The sequence below is a fragment of the Anomaloglossus baeobatrachus genome, chromosome 4 (assembly GCF_048569485.1).
Source record: "Anomaloglossus baeobatrachus isolate aAnoBae1 chromosome 4, aAnoBae1.hap1, whole genome shotgun sequence".
NCBI lineage: Eukaryota > Metazoa > Chordata > Amphibia > Anura > Aromobatidae > Anomaloglossus > Anomaloglossus baeobatrachus.
The window spans coordinates 108,468,021-108,489,194 of record NC_134356.1 but is presented as its reverse complement, the minus strand read 5'-3'; the positions used below and the strand labels follow the sequence as shown (position 1 = coordinate 108,489,194).

The 21,174-nt window shown below is 44.2% G+C and overlaps 1 protein-coding gene across 3 annotated transcripts in view; it reads left to right on the top strand.

The window, feature by feature from the left end:
* Positions 1-21,174, top strand: part of KCNIP1 (potassium voltage-gated channel interacting protein 1) — a 916,677-nt gene that overhangs the window by 786,832 nt on the left and 108,671 nt on the right. For all 3 annotated transcript variants that reach the window (XM_075342297.1, XM_075342298.1, XM_075342296.1), the window contains one exon: positions 21,070-21,140. In XM_075342297.1, the coding sequence (XP_075198412.1) occupies positions 21,070-21,140 (71 nt within the window). The remainder of the gene's footprint in view (positions 1-21,069; positions 21,141-21,174) is intronic.

Here is a 21,174-nt window from a genome sequence, read left to right as displayed (position 1 = left end):
AGCTGTATACAGAGCTCGACTCTGCATAGCACCCGGGAATCTGGCATCTGATATACAGTGCTGACTGCATTGGCCCCCAGCACAGGCCGCAATCAGCAAGGAGGCCACGGGCCTGCGTGCTATAAGCAGCATCGGAGGCTGCAGCTGACGGAACTTTATATCAGATGACAGATTCCCACTGCTACTTGTGCACATGCAGTTGGTGCCCGGAAGCTGCGGTGACATCACCGCTCTTCCCACGCAGGTGCAGTACCAGCCGCGGACTGGGGAGAGTGAGCAGCCATTGACTTTGATGCATAAGTCAGGTGGAGTGGTAAAGTGTGGTGAGGGAAAGATGATGAATTCTGTTTTGTCCATGTTCAGTTTTAGAAATCGAGCAGACAAAAAGGATGAAATAGCAGACAGACATTGTGGGATTTTGGTTAGTAAGGAGCTGATATCACTAGGCAATAAAATTTCAAAAGTTCTTTGGTTCATAAATCAAATTAGCCATTTCTTAATGATTTTGATGTGCTGAATTCAAATATGACAAGGAAAACTGTTATTTAGCTCTAGTTTCCATGAAATCGAAGAGTTTGCATTTTACTGTTATGTAAATTAATATTTATAACATGTAGTTATTACTTCTACAAATATAAAACTGCACATGTATTGTCAAACAAATTTTATTAGATGTATTCAGAGGAAACTCAAGTGTATTTAAATCTACTATATAATTACTGTGATGAATTCATATGTCTAAGCACTTTGAACAATTATCAATTTAACTATTAATATACGTTAATGCACAGTACAAAATACTATATGTCCTTAGTCACTGGATACTCGGCTCCTTTTTACTTGTCTCTTGTATTGAAGCATTGGATTATATCTCTGGTGATTGTCCTACAATAGTCTGCAAGCATTGAAGGGTTCCAATTACCCTGATGTCTTTTTTCCATTCTTGCAATTTCCTGGTGAAATTACTCACCGTGTTCATCACTCACTGCTCCGTAGTTTGGTGCAAAAAAGTATAGATGTGAATGCAAGAGATGAATCTTTACTGACATGTTGCAGCCAAGATTATGATACGCCTGAAGAAGATTTTCCACCTGCTCTTTATAGTTGTCTGACTTGGTATTTCCAAGGAAATTTGTTAACACTAACTGGAATGCTACCCCAGAAATGATCTCTAAAAGACATAAAGTTAAAGATGACACATTTCTTTTGTATTTTAGGCAAAAAAAAATCATTTTTACATTTTTAAATTAACAAAAAAATATGGGCCAATGCAAAACTTTGGGCACCTGCATGGTTATTACCTAGTAGCAACCTCCTTTGCTATTATCACATCTTGTAAATGCTTTTATAGCTAGCCAAGAGTCTTTCAATTCTTATTTGAGGGATCTTCATCCATTTTTCCTTTGAAAAGTCTTGCAGTTCTGTGAGATTCCTGGGTCATCTTGCATACACTGATCTTTCGAGGTCTAGCCACAGATTCTCAATGATGTTTAAATCAGAGGACTGTGAAAGCCATTGTAAATCCTTCAGCTTGTGCCTTTTGAGGTCATCTATTGTGGATTTTGATGTGTGTTCAGGACTACCGTGTTTTTCCAAAAATAAGACACTGTCTTATAATTTTTTTGCCCCCCAAAAAAGCACTAGGGCTTATTTTTGGAGGAGGTCTTATTCTTGGAGAAACACGGTTGGGGGTAAGTTTACCCCCCAAAAAAGCAGACCCCCCCCCCCACTTCCCAGGAGACTCATACTCACCAGACCAGTTCGTCTGCGTGGTTCCCAGGTCCTCCTGTGATCTCCGGCCGGTGCTGCACGCCGTCCTACCCTGCTGCTAGCTGACATGCTGACACACACAGCAGATCGCAGGCACACACAGCAGATCACATACACAGCAGATCACACACACACAGCAGATCACACATACACAGCAGATCACACACAGCAGATCGCAGGCACACACAGCAGATCACACACACAATCAGATCTCACTCACACACACACACACACACACAGCAGATCACACACACACAGCAGACCGCAGATATACACAACAGATCACACACAGCAGATCGCAGGCACACACAGCCGATCACAGATACGCACAGCCGATCACAGATACACACATCCAATCGCAGGCACACACAGCAGATCGCAGATATACACAGCAGATCACACACATCTGATCGCAGGCACACACAGCCATCACAGATACACACATCCGATCGCAGGCACACACAGCCGATCACAGATACACACATCCGATCACAGGCACACACAGCCAATCACAGATACACACATCCGATCGCAGGCACACACAGCCGATCACAAATACACACATCCGATCGCAGGCACACACAGCCGATCACAGATACACACATCCGATCACAGGCACACACAGCCGATCGCAGAAAAACACAGCCGATCGCAGACACACACACAGCAGATCACACACACAGCAGATCACACACACATACACACACACACAAACACACACACACACACACATCACGTCACATCCAGCACTTGCTCTCATTCCCTGCTGCCGTAAGTCTTGTGTCCGGCCGCAGGTCCTGTTCCTTGCGCTCCACTGCACTGCCTCTCTGGATTCTCCCGGCGAGAAGAGATCAGTGTCGCTGGATGAGGTGAGTGTGTATGCGATCCGATGTGTGTGCGATCCGATGTTTGTGTGTGTGATTTGATGTTTGCGTGTGATCCAATGTTTGTGTGTGCAATCTGATTATGTGTGCGATCTGACTGTGTGTGCGATCCGATGTTTGTGTGTGAGATCTGGTGTGTGTGTGAGATCTGATTGTGTGTGTGTGTGTGTGTGATCTGATGTGTGCGGGAGTGTGATCACTGCAGGTCCTGCCACTCAGAGTCGGGTGAGTGTAATTGCCGGGTGCATAATGTGTATAATGAAGTGTCCTGCAGTATCTGTAACTTTTTTATCTGCACGGACACTTCATTATTGATCCGCGACTAGGGCTTATTTTCGGGGAAGGGCTTATATTAAAGCCTTTCTCCGAAAATGCTGAAAATCCCTGCTAGGGCTTATTTTTCGGGGAGGTCTTATTTTTGGAAAAACACGGTATTATCCATTTGGAAAACTCTGGAAAGATAGGGACCCCCACAAACCCCTTGGTTATTGGCCCAGTCAGAATCCAACATTCTGTATGTCAAAGTAGACGGGATTTTTTCACCTTCTTAAAGACAGCCAAAAAATAGTACTCAATAATAGGGGCAGGTTTTGGAGTTACTAGGCCACCCTCATGTCATCAAGCATGAACCTTTTGCTCAGGTCAAATGGAAGTCCTGTAGAATTCCTGAGGGCCACTGTGAGGTAGTCTCAGAGAGGATAATACAGAACTGGCCATGACCCCTCACAAAATCAGTTTTGGTACTGTAGGTTGGCAGATGGTGCCCAGGCCTGGGCTTTTGGCAGAGCAGGAGGGTATGTAGGAAAAACTGTGAAGAACAGGGTTAAATCCTAGCTATGCAAGGTTTGAATAGATGCACCTGTCTAGTTTTTTACTTGAACCAGGGTTCAGAGTGCTGAAGGAACAGAGCAATTTGTGGATTCTGCTGGTAGCTGCCTATACTGTTAATTGCTGACCAAACTGGGCTCTGAGAAGGGCCTGGATTGATGCATGGGTGAGAGAATGTGGTCTGGGTGTGAGAGGCAGAAAGGACCTCTAGTGTTTGCAGCGTCAGCCACAAGCTGAGAAGGAAAAGACTGATCTGAAGGGGTGAGCCTGCCCTGATATTATGCATCTGGTGGTACAAGAACTGTTTATTTTCTTGCTGTACCTTTGGGGCCAAGAAAAGGCTGTTTTGCCCCTTTTATTGTAATAATATCCACCAATTCAGGCCCCCCAAAGCTATGTATCCTAATTCTGACCCCCATATAATATTTATGTCCTCCAATTCTGGCTCTCATATTGTAATAATGTCCCCAATTCTGACTCCCATATAATATTATTGGCCCCCATTTTGCCTATGTGGTCTACCCTCACAGTGATCTACACTACTACAATCTCTCACCTGTACCCAATCCCACACCGAGCCGCTCTGTTTTCTTTCTTCTTCCACTTAACTCCCTGTCCCAAACTCATTCTACAGCTACAGGCATATTGAAGGCACAAATTACATTGTTATCATGTTGCAGGTGCCGTAAATATCTCACATGGCTGTCACTTTGCAGGCCATGCCTGATGTCAAAATGCAGAAGTGCTCTGCAGCTGTGGGCTTCTGATAATCTTATGGCTATAGTGCGGGTCAGGGAGGTATTTGAAGATAGCACCTCCAGCTAAAGATAGCACTGGTCCAAATTGGCCAAGCTCACACATGGCACACAGGCTCAGTAGCAGGTAATGCGTTATGTCGCCGCTGCTACTTTACAAAACTCTCAGGCAAGTGTGGAATTAATGCTGTAGAGGAAGAATATTTTTAAAAATAGAAGGGATAACAGTTTATTTTTTTAGCAATTAACAAAATGCAAAATAAGTGAATGAAAGAGAAATCAAATCAATATTAATTGTGGCTTGTCACCCTTGCCTTCAAAACAGCTTTAAAGCATCAATAGGTACACCTGCACACGGTTTTAGAAAAAGCTCCAACCACAGCCATATACTTTTCTCTATCTGAAGATCCCAGGTACCTTCAGCTGCATCACAACTAATGTGGTGTACTTAACCCCTTAACGACCTTGGACGTACTGAGTACGTCATGGTGACATGGTGCTAAAGGACCCATGACGTACTCAGTACGTCCTGGCGAAATCGCGGTCCCGGAGCCCCGGGGAGTGAAATTTATTTACTTAAACGGTGGATTCGGGAAGGAGGGGACCTCTGCCTGACGTCAGGAGGGGTGGTGCCTCCTCCCCGAACCTACAGAGGCTGTGATTGGCTGACGAACGCCGCTCAGCCAATTACAGCCACTGTAATGTTCCAGCCATTGAAAATGGCTGGAACATTGAAATCCAGCCCTGATCAGTGCTGCTGTAGCACTGGCCATTGGCTGGAGCTGGGTGATCGATGCTTCACCCGCCCCCAGCTCTGATTGGAGAGACCGGTCTTGTGACCGCTCTCTCCAATCAATGTGGATCTGCGGCCTGTGACCGTCCCTGGAAGCCGAAGCTCTGCGGGTGCCCATCGGTAAGTTGCTGCCCCCGCTCGCCCGCCCCTGTCCCAGCCGCTCGCCCGCCCCTGTCCCAGCCGCTCGCCCGCCCGCCCCTGTCCCAGCCGCTCGCCCCCGCCCGCCCCTGTCCCAGCCGCTCGCCCGCCCGCCCCTGTCCCAGCCGCTCGCCCGCCCCTGTCCCAGCTGCTCGCCCCTGTCTCCGATCGCCCCGCCGCCACGCTCGATTTACCGCTGTCCCCGCCGCCGCTCCGATCCACCGCTGTCCCGGCCGCCGCTCCGATCCACCGCTGTCCCGGCCGCCGCTCCGATCCACCGCTGTCCCGGCCGCCGCTCCGATCCACCGCTGTCCCGGCCGCCGCTCCGATCCACCGCTGTCCCGGCCGCCGCTCCGATCCACCGCTGTCCCGGCCGCCGCTCCGATCCACCGCTGTCCCGGCCGCCGCTCCGATCCACCGCTGTCCCCGCCGCCGCTCCGATCCACCGCTGTCCCGGCCGCCGCTCCGATCCACCGCTGTCCCGGCCGCCGCTCCGATCCACCGCTGTCCCGGCCGCCGCTCCGATCCACCGCTGTCCCCCGCCGCCGCTCCGATCCACCGCTGTCCCCGCCGCTGCTCCGATCCACCGCTGTCCCGGCCGCCGCTCCGATCCACCGCTGTCCCCGCCGCCGCTCCGATCCACCGCTGTCCCGGCCGCCGCTCCGATCCACCGCTGTCCCGGCCGCCGCTCCGATCCACCGCTGTCCCGGCCGCCGCTCCGATCCACCGCTGTCCCCGCCGCCGCTCCGATCCACCGCTGTCCCGGCCGCCGCTCCGATCCACCGCTGTCCCCGCCGCCGCTCCGATCCACCGCTGTCCCCGCCGCCGCTCCGATCCACCGCTGTCCCGGCCGCCGCTCCGATCCACCGCTGTCCCGGCCGCCGCTCCGATCCACCGCTGTCCCGGCCGCCGCTCCGATCCACCGCTGTCCCGGCCGCCGCTCCGATCCACCGCTGTCCCGGCCGCCGCTCCGATCCACCGCTGTCCCCGGCCGCCGCTCCGATCCACCGCTGTCCCGGCCGCCGCTCCGATCCACCGCTGTCCCGGCCGCCGCTCCGATCCACATGTGGGGGGAGGGTGGCTTGCAGTGCTCCACATGTGGGGGGAGGGTGGCTTGCAGTGCTCCACATGTGGGGGGAGGGTGGCTTGCAGTGCTCCACATGTGGGGGGAGGGTGGCTTGCAGTGCTCCACATGTGGGGGGGAGGGTGGCTTGCAGTGCTCCACATGTGGGGGGAGGGTGGCTTGCAGTGCTCCACATGTGGGGGGGAGGGTGGCTTGCAGCACATGTGGGGGGGGAGGGTGGCTTGCAGCACATGTGGGGGGAGGGTGGCTTGCAGTGCTCCACATGTGGGGGGAGGGTGGCTTGCAGTGCTCCACATGTGGGGGGAGGATGGCTTGCAGTGCTCCACATGTGGGGGGAGGATGGCTTGCAGTGCTCCACATGTGGGGGGGAGGGTGGCTTGCAGTGCTCCACATGTGGGGGGGGAGGGTGGCTTGCAGCACATGTGGGGGGGGGGAGGGTGGCTTGCAGCACATGTGGGGGGGGAGGGTGGCTTGCAGTGCTGCAAGCCACCCTCCCCCCACATGTGCTGCAAGCCACCCTCCCCCCCCCACATGTGCTGCAAGCCACCCTCCCCCCCCCACATGTGCTGCAAGCCACCCTCCCCCCTCCCCCCCTCCATGTTCTGGGGCCCCCCCTCCTCCATGAGCCATCTCTCTCTCCCATCAGACTCTGCCCCCCTCCCCGATCTGCTGCCTGCTCTCTCCCATCCTCTTCATCTACTGCCCCCTCTCACCCTCCTCAATCTGTTGCCTCCTTCATCTGCTGCCTCTTCTGTCTGCTGTGATCCTGCTGCCTAGATCCATCCTGTAAGGTAGGTATCCCCATCTCACCTCCCCCCCCCCCATCCTCTGCCGCTCCTCCACCCGCTGCGCCATTTCCCATCATCCATCCGTTGCGCCCTTTCCCATCCTCTGCCGCTCCTCCATCCGCTGCGCCATTTTCCATCTTCCATCCGCTGCGCCCTTTCCCATCCTCTGCCGCTCCTCCATCCGCTGCGCACTTTCTCATCTTCCATCCGCTGCGCCCTTTCTCATCTGCCGCCCCGCCCTCTCGCATCGCATTATCCAGCGCAGTTGCTCGCTTCCAGACTGGAGTGGATGATGCGATGCGAGACTCGTGCATTGCTCTCACGTTTGGCACTGGTCTTAGTGGCAGGCGCTCATATTTTTTTTTTTTTTATTCATTTTTTTTTTTTTTTTACTGATGTCTGTATTTTTTATTTCGCCAAACTAATTTTTTTGTATGGGGGGGGGGGTCTAGTTTCCAAAATGGGATCACATGTGGGGGAGCTCCATTGTTTAGGCACCTCAGGGGGTCTCCAAATGCAACATGGCGTCTGCTAATAATTCCAACCAATATTACTGTGAAATGGCGCTCCTTCTCTTCTGAGCCCCGCCGTATGCCCAAACAATTGATTTCCACCACATATGAGGTACCTGTGTACTCAGGAGAAATTGCACAATACATTTTATGGTGCATTTTTTCCTGATACCCTTGTGAAAAAAAAGCTACCTGTTTGAAAAAACAATTTTGTGGTAAAAAAAATAATAAAATATTTTCACGGCTGAACATTACAAACGTTTGTGAAGCCTCCAGGGGTTCAAAGTGCTCACTAAATAGCTAGATAAATTCCATGAGGGGTCTAGTTTCCAAAATGGGATCACATGTGGGGGAGCTCCATTGTTTAGGCACTTCAGGGGGGTCTCCAAATGCAACATGGCGTCCGCTAATAATTCCAACCAATTTTGCTGTGAAATGGCGCTCCTTGCCTGCCGAGTCCTGCTGTGTGCCCAAACATTTGATTTCCACCACATATGGGGTATCTGCGTACTCAGGAGAAAATGCACAATACATTTTATGGTGCATTTTTTCCTGATACCGTTGTGATAAAAAAAGCTACCTGGTTGAAGCAACAGTTTTGTGGTAAAAAAAATTTTTTTTCTTTTCACGGCTCAACGTTATAAACTTCTGTGAAGCCCCCAGGGGATCAAAGTGCACATCAAACATCTAGAAAAAATATTTGAGGGGTCTAGTTTCCAAAATGGGGTCACTTGTGGGGGAGGTCCATTGTTTAGGCACCTCAGGGAGTCTTCAAACCCGACATGGCGTCCGCTAATGAGTGCAGCTAATTTTGCACTCAAAAATTCAAATGGCGCTCCTTGCCTTCCGAGTCCTGCCGTGTGCCCAAACATTTGATTTCCACCACATATGGCGTATCTGCGTACTCAGGAGAAAATGCACAATACATTTTATGGTGCATTTTTTCCTGATACCGTTGTGATAAAAAAAGCTACCTGGTTGAAGCAACAGTTTTGTGGTAAAAAAAATTTTTTTTCTTTTCACGGCTCAACGTTATAAACTTCTGTGAAGCCCCCAGGGGTTCAAAGTGCACATCAAACATCTAGAAAAAATATTTGAGGGGTCTAGTTTCCAAAATGGGGTCACTTGTGGGGGAGCTACATTGTTTAGGCACCTCAGGGAGTCTTCAAACCCGACATGGCGTCCGCTAATGAGTGCAGCTAATTTTGCGTTCAAAAATTCAAATGGTGCTCCTTGCCTTCCGAGTCCTGCCGTGTGCCCAAACATTTGATTTCCACCACATATGAGGTATCTGCGTACTCAGGAGAAAATGCACAATACATTTTATGATGCATTTTTCCTGATACCCTTGTGAAAATACTAATTTTTATGGCTAAAGTAACATTTTTGTGTTAAAAAAGTAAAATTTTCATTTTTTCGTCTACATTGCTTTGGTTGCTGTGAAGCTCCTAAAGGGTTAATAAACTTCTTGGATGTGGTTTTGAGCAGAGTGAGGGGTGCAGATTTTAGAATGGGGTCACTTTTGGGTATTTTCTGTCGCCTAGGTTTCTCAAATCACTCCAAATGTGATGTGGTACCTAAAAATTTTTTTTATGTAAATTTTGTTGGAAAAATGAGAAATTGCTGATGAACTTTGAACCCTTCTAACTTCCTAACGGAATTTTTTTTTTTTTCAAAAATTGCGCTGGTGTAAAGCAGACAAGTGGGAAATGTTATTTAGTAACTATTTTGTGTGACCTATCTCTCAGATTTATGGGCATAAAATTTCAAATTTTGAAAATTGCGAAATTTTCAAAATTTTCGCCAAATTTCCGAAATTTTCACAAATTAACGCAAAACATATCGGCCTAAATTTACTACTGACATGAAGCACAATATGTCACGAAAAAACAATCTCAGAATCGCCAGGATCCGTTGAAGTGTTCCAGAGTTATAACCTGTCAAAGTGACACTGGTCAAAATTGCAAAAAATGGCCGGGTCTTTAAGGTGAAAACAGGCTGGGGGCTGAAGGGGTTAATATCTACCAAATGTCTAACTGGGTGTCTATATGTAGGTGAGACCGGACAACAGCTCAGGACAAGGATGAATTCTCCCCTCCACACAATAAGAGGAAAAAATATAGATCTACCTGTAGCCAAACATTTTTGTAACCCAGACCCCAGCATCATGGACATGAAATTTCTGGTATTGAAAGGAAAGTTTAAGTCCCAGAGAGACAGGAGAGTCTGGTATGATGACCTTTGACACATTCAGAGCAGGAATTAATGTGTCCCATGCATTTATGTCTTTTTACATCAATTAAGAAATGTGCTCCTCTGACTATCTGGGGGCATCACTACCCTGGACCAGACCCCAATAAGAGGACAATAAAACTTTCACATTCCTTATCTATGAACTGCTGCAATATTTACTGCCACAACAGTTAGCCCCCTTCTCATACTGATCGTTCTGCTTCACATAACTTGTCTTATTTACCGCTACATTCTATGTCCTGTTGTGTATAAATATGTGACTCTTCAGATTTTGTGTTATACTGAGCCTGATGAAGAGACCTGAGTAGTCTCGAAAGCTTGGAATTATTACCATCTTTTCAGTTAGCCACTAAAAGGTATCAACCACTGAGGACTTTCAGTTCTCTCAAACAATTTTTTTATCTCTCTGTCAGTGTAATTCATGTTGACCAGGAAAGACTAAGCTGAGCTTTCTGGTAGGTTAGGGAAAGATTGTGTTCACATGAGGGTTAGTAGAATGGATCTGCAAGTGTTTTTACAACTTAACACTCTTTATGTTTAATTTAATTGACTGCTTGTACCAATATATTTAATATCAAATTTTAACCCCTTCACAACCATGGACGCATATATCCGTCATGGAGCGTGTCCCGCGGGCATGCGGCGTGGATCGGCACACATCTGCTGTTTTCAACAGCTGACATGTGTGCCTACATGTTACGAGTGTAATTGCATTCCACCCCTTACATTAACCCCTTACATCTCGCTGCCAAAGTCTGGCAGGGAGATGTATATACGCTCGGTGAAGATTTTCACTTACCGCCGCCCCCACCGGTAGTCACGTGAGTGATCACGTGACTTTTGGTGGTTGCCATCGTAGCACAGGGTCATGTGATGACGCCGGCAGCTATGACGTTTCACTTTCGTTTTCCCTCGGCCCGGAGCAGAGGGAAACAGGAAGTGACTGAATCTGCTGTTTACAGCTGTATAGCTGTGATCAGCAGATAGATAAGAGCAATCGGATTGCTGATCGCTATAGCCCCCTAGGGGGACTAGTAAAATAAAAAAAAAGTAAAAAAAAGTTTTAAAAAATAAAAAAAATTAAAAAAAAACCCTAAAAGTTCAAATCACCCCCCTTTCCCCCCATTGACAATTAAAGGGTTAAAAAATAAATAAATATACACATATTTGGTATTGCCGCGTTCAGAAATGCCAGATCTATCATAATATAAAATCAATTCATCTGATTGGTAAACGACGTAGTGGCAAAAAAATTCCAAACGCCAAAATTACGTTTTTGGTCGCCACAAGTTTTACGCAAAATGCAATAATAGGCGATCAAAACGTAGCATCTGCGCAAAAATGGTACCATTAGAAACGTCAGCTCGAGACACAAAAAATAAGCCATCACTGAGCCATAGATCCCAAAAAATAAGAACTCTACGGGTTTTGGAAAATGGCACAAAACATACGCCACTTTTATTGGACAAGCTTGTGAATTTTTTTTAACCCCTTAGATGCAAGTAAACCTATACATGTTTGGTGTCTACAAACTCGCACTGACCTCAGGCATCACAATGGCACATCAGGTTTACCATATAGTGAACACCGTGAATAAAACATCCCAAAAACTATTGTGCCATCACACTTTTTTTGCAGTTTTTCCACACTTGGATTTTTTTTGCTGTTTTCCAGTACACCATATGGTAAAACTTATGATTTCATTTAAAAGTACAACTTGTCCCGCAAAAAACAAGCCCTCATATGGCAAGATTGATGGAAAAATAAAAAAGTTACGGTTCTCGGAAGAAAGGGAGCAAAAATAAAAACGCAAAAACGGAAAGTGCCCCGGGGCTGAAGGGGTTAATATTGTGAACAATTTTTTAACATGTGGTTTAAGTGCTGTATATGTATGATATGTACCATATCTATTGTCCATATTTACTTCAGCAGCATAGCATATATAATTAACCGGTCCAAATATTTATTATTAATTTAATTCCAATTACTCCTGTTATAATACCAAAAAGAAATGCACGGGCACAAATTACCGATGTTGCTCTGCCCTTCCTGTTTGATTTTCTCCACCCTTGGATTATGGATTTTCTTTTAAGTGGAAAAATGAAAATATACACTAAGTATTTATATAACGAGCCCTACAAAACAATTAGCATCCCAAAAAATTACTACAATATCCAGATAACCAAAACGTCTAAAAAACGGATTTATCTTGGTTGGGTAAGATACATATAAATCAGTAAGCCTTCCCGAAATTTTGTATTCCGTTTTATTTCAATAATAATATCTAAATGTTGGATACAAATTATACAATCTCTACTACTGTATGTAGACACATATGGCATCACAACAGGCCTAGAATAACAAAAAATATATTAATCAAACACAAAAAAAGAGTACATTTAGGACTTTCAAACTTATACAGTTATTAACTAACAAATTTAATAAAAATATCTGCTTACTGAATCAATCAGAAGCTTGCTGGGTCAGAATAGAAAACTCATTGAATAAAAAAAAAACATTATATGCTACAATTATTGCTCATTTTGATTAAAATGTTCCATCATCAACATTTTTTACAAGTAAAGCTTTGATCTCGACATGAAAACACTTTCAATCCCATAAAGAAACAGCCAACCTCTCTCAGAATAAAACTTTACCATTAGAAACAATAGACGACCTATTGTATTACCTATACTGAATTGATCAATATGGAAAAAAACAAAATTGACAGTTTTATGGATATTATATCTTTTAAGTCTTTGATACTCTTTCAAATTATCCAATCAAAATCTAATTTACATTATAAAGAATACAAAAATTTGTTTCTCATTAATTAATACGCATTAAACAAAAATGACTTACTGATTAAATTACCGAGTGCTCTAATGGAACTCTAGAATTACTCAATAAACTCTGCTTTATGGAAAACTCAAAGCATATACATTAAATTCAATAAGGATCCAGATCTCAATGATAAATGTAATATTACCAACTGGGAAAAAGACCTTCATTTAACCTTTGGAAAAGAACAATGGCATAAAGCTTTGAACATAAGATTGTCATATGTTTCATGTGCGTCTCCTCAAAACAACTTCTACAAAGTCTTTTTTCGTGAGTATTTTACACTTCAAAAGCTTCACAACGCATTAGAATCTCAATCCCCTCAAAATTGGAGAAATGTTGGTAATAACGGTATTTTATTACATTTCTTTTGGGAGTGCCCTGTGCCTAAACAATCTTTGGCTTGATGTACAAGACCTCGTTCTTAAAGTTGAGATTCAAAAATTTCTTTTCACCCAACAGCTTTTGTTCATGGGCCTTGAAAGTTTTGAAAGTATAAACAGACATATTTGTCATATTTTCTTGGAAACTAAACACCTAATAGTGATCAAAAGGAAGCAAATTACAGTATCTTCTGTTACAGAAATAATAGAATATTATCACATAATATCTAATATCTATGAGTACAAAATGACTTTGAAAGAAATTATTTACAAAAGCTGTTCTACGAGATAGTCTTTATGGTCAAAATACTTTGCGCCAAGATTGAACATCACTGAGTTCTGAGTGATTTAATTGGTGTCTTGATAACTTGAATGTATAATTTAAATAATAATAATAATAATAATAAAAAATATATTTGAACAAGAATAAATCATGACAACCACCTTACTTTGCTCTAAATGTGTGTCTCCTCTCCCCCTGCACAGTAACTAATACATTTTCATGACATTTTTATGACCCTAGACAACAAAGCAATCAAGCACCCCAGTTTAAAGATAATTTGTTAGTTATAAAATATTACCACTTTCCATCACTACACTACCTTTTCACATTCGAATGGAACATGCCATAAAATCTTGAAAAAGCAGTCCTTTCTCCCCCTGGAGTCGATATGCTCGCACTAGTCATTCCCAAATGTGACACCAGTGAAAATTACTGCTTGACCCACAAAAATAAAGCTTTCGCACAGCTCTGTCCGCGAAAAAATAACATTTCTGCCATTTCTAAGATTGTGTCTCAGAACATGAAGCAAAAAAAAAAGTTATTTATTTTGTACAAGAGTAGTAAAACATAGGACTGCTAAATAAACTTGTCATTGTCATTATTGTATCAACCACAAAAGAAGTTAAAGGGAACCTGTCACCAAATTTGGGGCCTATAAGCTGTGTCCACCACTAGTGGGCTCTTATATACAGCTTTCTAACAAGCTGTGTATAAGAGCAAAGACCGCTGTGTAAAATGTAAAAAAACACTTTATAATACTCACCTAGGGGGTTGCTCCGGTGCAGATTGGTCAAAAGGGTGTCTCTGTTCTCTGGGACTGGCGCCTCCTCTTTTGGCCATCTTTGTTCTCCTTCTTCTGAAGCCAGCATGCATGAGGCGTCCTACGTCATACACACTCGCCAGCACTGAGGTCCTGCGCAGGCGCACTTTGATCTTTCCTGCTCAGGGCAGATCAAAGTATTGTAGTGCTCCTGCGCAGGTTCTCAATACCAGCCTGCGTGCATGACGTAGGATGCGGCATTCACGCCGGCTTCAGAAGAAGGAGGACCAAGATGGCCGAAATAGAATGCACTGGTCCCGAAGAACGGCGCCAGCCATTTGACCAGTCTGCACTGGAGCGAACCCCTAGCAGAGTATTATAAAGTGTTTTTTATGTTCTACACAGCGACCTTGGCTCTTATATACACAGCGTGTTAGAATGCTGTATATAAAAGCCCACTGGTGGTGGCAGCAGCTTATAGGCCCTTTATCTAGTGACAGGTTCCCTTTAAACTATGTTTCTAACTTCAGTCCTTATGGCCTACTGACAGATCAGGTTTGCAGGATTTTCTTACTATTGCACAGATGATAATTCTGTAATACTATGGAAATCCTAAAAATATGATCTGTTTGTAGGTCTTAAGGATAGGAAATGGGGAACACTGGATAAAGTTGAACAGTATTTAAAAAAAAAATAAATTTTTTTTTGTTGTGCATACAAAAAAGTCTAACAAAAAGTAATAAAAAAATATATAATTCAAAATTAGTAGCAAAGAAATATACAACTTGTGATATACTAAATAAGCTCTGATATAACTCCCTTGTTGGAAATTGTTAAACTATTAGTGCTAAGGACATGGTGGCGACACAAAACAAATGACTTTTTTACCCACTATTGTATTTATTACAACAATAATAATATATTAATAAAACTATAAAAATCTGGTATATTGTTAATTATGGTGATCCACAGCACAAAGATAACAAAAAAAAGTTACTAAACTTTGTTAGGTTAAAAAATAGTAACTGCTTACAAACAATATTAGATTCATACAGGTGTCAAGGCTTCCTTACATACAAGAACAATAGAAGAGCAATTATAATTCTCTTCCAGCAGGTCCTAGCTAATACCGTCTGGATCAACTAGTTAACAAATTTTTTTTCACAATGAACAACTAATACAGTGGCCACTAACTCAATTTTAGATTTACATGGATATCGGAGATCCAAGGTATCCTAATTGACACAGCTTCATCTTTGGGTATGAATGGTAACATATATTAGTAATTTAAATGACACCAAACTGGTATGTAGTACTTTCAAAGAATACACAGACAGATGGGGATTTAAAATTGTTTTCAACCCCTTTACACCCTGGCGATTTTCTATTTTTCATTTTAGTTTTTTGCTCCCCTTCTTCAGAGAGCCGTAACCTTTTTATTTTTCTGTCAATATTGCCATATGAGGACTTATTTTTTGCAGGAAGAGTTGTACTTTTGAATAAAACCATTGGTTTCACCATATAGTGTACTGGAAAACGGGGAAAAAAATCCAAATCTGGTGAATTTGCAATAAAAGTGTAATTGCAAAATAGTTTTCGGGGTATTATATTCACAGTGTTCACTATATGGCAAAAGTGATTTGATTGGTCTGTATGAGTTCATTGATACCAAACATGTATACTTTTTCTTTTATCATAGGGGTTCAAAAAAATTCAGAACTTTCTCCCAAAAAATAATAACGCTTTTGTCACCATTTTCTGAGACCCGTAGCGTTCTCATTTTTTGGGATTTGGGGCTCATTGTGGCTTATTTTTTGTGTCTCGAGCTGACGTTTTTAATTATACTATTTGTTACGAACCGGCGCCGCCATAGCCGCAAGCAGCCTGCTGCGGTTCCTGTTGCGCCCAGGCGCCGGCTGCCGTTCTTGGCCGTGCCTCGGGTCGTCCAGTTGGCTGTTCCTTCCACCACGTCTAAGTGTGGAGAGGCGGCTAGTGCGCATGCGTGCACCGATTTACCCCAGCCAGAGTTTAAGCCCGGTGTTTTGCCTAGTGAGCATGCTCAGCCTGATTGTGTTATGTCTGAGACTAAGTCCTCAGTTCAGGCTACTGAGCATGCTCCCACAATTAACCCTAACAGCCTCTTTGCACAGGTACTTGGACTTCGTGCTGTGTCTAAGTTCTGGGATGTGCCTACTGAGCATGCTCAAACTGATAGTCTGCTTTCTGAGCCTGTTGCTCAGGCTACTGGGCATGCTCAGGCACTTAGTGCACCAGAGGCTAGGTCCAGTAAGGACTTCACTGAGCATGTCCGTGAGGTGGCAGGCTCTGATAGGGCAGAGGGTGTCAGGTGTCCTGATGACGTGGCATCTCCGGACTGGCTCGCAGAGGCCCGCCCCTATGATCTGGCACCTCAGTATTGGTCGTCAGACGATGACTGGTGAAGTGTTTGGGGCGTGGCTGCCATGAGGTCATCAATGACGTGGCGGTTCCGGATAAGTCGCATGTGACGTCACTGATGACATGGCACTCTGCTATTGGACCTTGGTGGTTCCACCCTGGGTTTGGGGCGGACCCAGGTTATAAAAGGGGCTGGAGACAACATGGAGGTGCGCAGTCTTCAATTTTGCTCAGTCAGAGCACACCTCCATGTTAGAGCCTCATTGCGGCATAAGCCTATGTTGGGAAGCGGTAGGTAGGGTTAGGCGAACGGTGCCTGTCACGCCAAGATTCGTGGCTCGGCACATCAGGGTTAGGCGCCGTGCTTCCCTCCTGCCGTTCCAGTCTTGCTATAGCAGCCCAGTGGCGTTAACTGGGCTGCGGCTGCTGTGCTTCCTGTCCGATTGTGCCCCCTACGCACACGGACAACGCACCTGCTGTGCCACCTGTCCGATTGTGCCTCCTACGCACACGGACAACGCACCTGCTGCGCCACCTGTCCGATTGTACCCCCTACGCACACGGACAACGCACCTGCTGCGCCACCTGTCCGGTTGTGCCCCCTACACGCACGGACAGCGTACCCCAGGACCCCTGTGGAGTTAACAGGGTGTTCCTTATCTTCCTCGGCTTCCCGGTCAACGCTACTGGTGTACCCATCTGGCCTGACGTGTCCTACACACACGTGGCCAGTCGAGAGGTGGCCAGAAACGCTAATCGGAGGACCGCTCGGCCTGACGTGTCCTACACACGTGGCCGACAGGGCGCTTTCGTGGCGGTCTTCCGGTCAACGCTACCTGGTTACCACCCGGCCTGACGTGTTTCCTGCACACGTGGTTGGTGTAGCTAGGTGCACCAAAACGCTAATCGGGTTGTTGTCCGGTCTGACGTGTCCCAACACACGTGACCGGTTCCCAGAGTTCCTGGGTTATCTCAGAGCCATTCAGCTCTATAGTCTCCGCCTAACCCTCAGGTGCCAGCAGATCCTTTGTCATCTGGAGCACGGTGGGCCCCGACTGGCGATTAGGATATATACCCCCTGGTCCTAATCTGCCGGTCCCCCCGTAACACTATTTTTGTGCAGATGCTACATTTTGATCGCTTGTTATTGCATTTTAAAGCAAAATTGTAGCAATCAAAAAACAAAATTTTGGAATTTGGAATTTTTGTCTTGCCACGCCGTGTACAGATTACATTAATTCATTTCATGATTTGAGAAATCAGACAATTCTGAACTCGGCGATACCAAATATGTGTATATTTTTATTTTTTTAACTGTTTTATTTTCAATAGAGCGAATGTGGGTGATTTGAACTTTTATTTTTATTTTATTTTTAAAAACTTTTTCTTTTTACATTTTTTATTTATTTTACTAGTTCCCTTAGGGGATTTTAGCAGTGCACTGTCCGAATGCTTGTTCATTTCTCCTGATCAGAGAAGCATTGCTCTGATTAGGAGAAGTGCTACTTTCCTGTGAGTGTCAGCGCTCTGTCAGCTTTCACTGGAAGTGAGTCATAGTAGCGTAAGGGGTCATCAGCTGCCCTCGCGATACCTTGGCAACACCAAGGCACACCGTGATCACATCACAGGGCTGCCGATGTCGGAGGGAATGACACAATCCCTGCCACGTCCATTTAAATCACGCTATCAGTATTTGACAGCGTGATCTAAAGGGTTAACAGGCACGTGTGTATCTCTGATCCACCTGTGCCTGTAAGCCACACATTTCTGCTGATTGGATCAGCAGAGATGTGCAGAGATTACTGCGGCAGAGCCCACAATAACCTCAGGGAGCCAACCAAGGACAAACAGTTACATCCTTGGTTGTAAAAAGGTTAATGTTTGGACAATTTTTGTAAGTAAATCTAAAATTTTCCTCTAAAACCCCTGAGAAATATGTTTTAAAGTCACATTCTGTTGTGGATTTTGGCCAATATGTGTATCTGTATCCTTAGGATATTGCACTGTATTTGTAACTTTTAGCTAGAGTGACTTTCAAATTGTTGTTGTTATTTTTATGTACTATTATTAATGCAGATTACATCTAACATATGTGTATATATATATATATATATATATATATATATATATATATATATATATGACACTGTCTAGCGAAAGGATAACAGTGTTTTGAACTTTTGACTAGTGATGGGCGAACCCGAATTGTAAAGTTCGAGGTCTGTACTGAATTCCTAGTGTCTGTACCCAGACCCTGAACACAGAGTTCTCAGGGAGCTCAGTGTAACAGTTTGAATCCATCTGGATAATTTAAAAAAAAGGAAAAAGAAAGAAAATAAGGAATAAAGCAGGAGCCTTATGCATGGCTATAACACTAATATTGGTTCCCCTTATTAACCCCTATACATATTCACTGCTTCTCCCACAAACCAGTCCCGGGGACTCTGATTGCAGTCAGACGTGCCTCCACCCTTTATAACTGCATCTGTGATTAGTTGGAATCACACACGCTGTCAGCATCCCTATAGTAGTGTAAAAATAAATAAATAAACTGGCATAGGGTTCCACCATATTGGGACATTTAGTTTTTGCACTATTATAGGGATGCACACAACGTGTGATATTCCAACCAATCACAGATGCTTTCACACAGGGTGAGTGCGTGGACTGACTGCAACCAATCACAGATGGCGGAACCGAAGGTTGGTGGGGGAAGCAGTAAATATGTATGAAAGTTAATGAGCGGACACGTAAGTGGTGTTAAAGACACATGTGAGACTCGGTTAGTATAACTGATCTGCTCTAATTCCCCTAGGCCTTTCTACCACCATTTTACAGCGCAATGTTCGGGTCCCCATAGACGTATGTGGGGTTCAGCATATGGGCTGATGATTAAGATCAAGTACGGTCCCAAACCAGATTAATATTTCAAAGTCCGGCTGGACCCGCCTGGCCCAGACATCTGCGAGTTTGCCGATATCTACTTTTCATTTTCAGACTTCAAATCTCACCAACCACTTCAGCTTTGAATGTGAGACTGCACTCATTTTATAGACATTCATCTTGGCTATCTGATACATAAATTCTAATTGCATCTATTTAGCATATGATTAGTTATGCAGATTTTTGTTATGCCACTTTATTGTTACTGTTTTGCTTCTAAAAATCTACATTTTAATTTTTATTATTTTGTTATTATATTGTAAATCCACCTTTTGAGACCTTCTGGACATAATCTTGATCAGATTTAAGCATGTATTGACCAAAATCTGATCCCAAGTTTTTTTGGCACAGTCGTCCCAATGTTGGTGCATACTAGTCAACTAACTTAGGTATGTATACAACTTTTTCTTAAACTCTACCCACATTTGTGTGATTGAGTTGAGGTCTGGGGACTGTGGGGGCAAATCTAGTATTTCTACTTCATTGTCATCAAACCTTGTCTTTACCAATCTTGACGTATGCTTTGGGTCGTTATTCTGCTGGATAACTACGTCTTCCTTTTCATATCCATAGTTCTTTAGTGTATGAAGTAACTCACTAATAACTATAACTATAATAACTGTAACTATAATAGCATATAGCTCACCATTGAGACCAGCATCAATTTTGGTCAAGTATCCATAGCCTTTTGCTGTGAAACAACTCAATATCATCAGGCTTCCTGCACCAAACATCACAGTTCCTTCAATTTCTCTATCAGTTAGCCCCTTGTTCCTTTGTTTCTTCCACACCAATTTGCAGCCCTCAGAGACTTGTTTTTTGACTTTCGTCTCATTACTCCAAATCACCTGTTTCCAATCTTTTACTAGCCACTTTTTGTACTTTTTTGCAAACTCGAGCCGATGCTTCTTATGACAATATTGATGTCACTGCTTCTTCACCTTTTATCAGACCACCATTCCAGAGTTGTGCAACCAGTGCTACATGATGCTTGCACAGATGTCTGTGATCTCACTGTTACGAAAGATATGAGCCACCTCCACTACCGTGTTTGTCGCACCAGAACTAATAGACCTTGTGATGAGCTGACTTGTTGACTCCAAAATTTTGCCTAAATTTCACCTCTTGGCTTTTGAATGAGTGGATGGATTTCATGTTATATTCTACCAATTATCCTGGCACTCACAGTTTGGCAATTTCCTTGTCCAAGAGACTGTTATCTACAAACTGGGTGCTGTGTCTCTTTTCTTCTTCTTTTCTGCTTCTCAATTCAAACCAGTTACCTTTTGCTTGGGAATCAAACTAATTACACACTGAGCTCTAAAGAAAAGTGAGAACAGGTTGTAATTTGTATTATACAGGAAGAAAAATTTTCCCACCACAGTAACAATGCCAAGAAGATGTCATGACAAGAATTTGCATAACTAATCCTATATTAAATACTTGCAGATCAAATTTATGTATTATGAGATAGCCAAGAAGCTTGTCTATAAAATGAAGGTAGTCTCCTGCTCAAAGCTGTAGTGGATAATGAGATATGGAGCCTGAAAGTCAAAAGTTCAAAACATCGTTACCCTTTTGCTTGTCAGTGTAAAAATATATACATATTAGTACTTTATTTTTATTGCTTAATAACTTTTGTTTTTTTAATTCACAGATGCAAGTATGTATGCACATTATCTATTTAACGCGTTTGATGCTGCTCAATCTGGATCAGTAAAATTTGAGGTAAGTTATCATTTAAGAAAAATAGTACACTCTA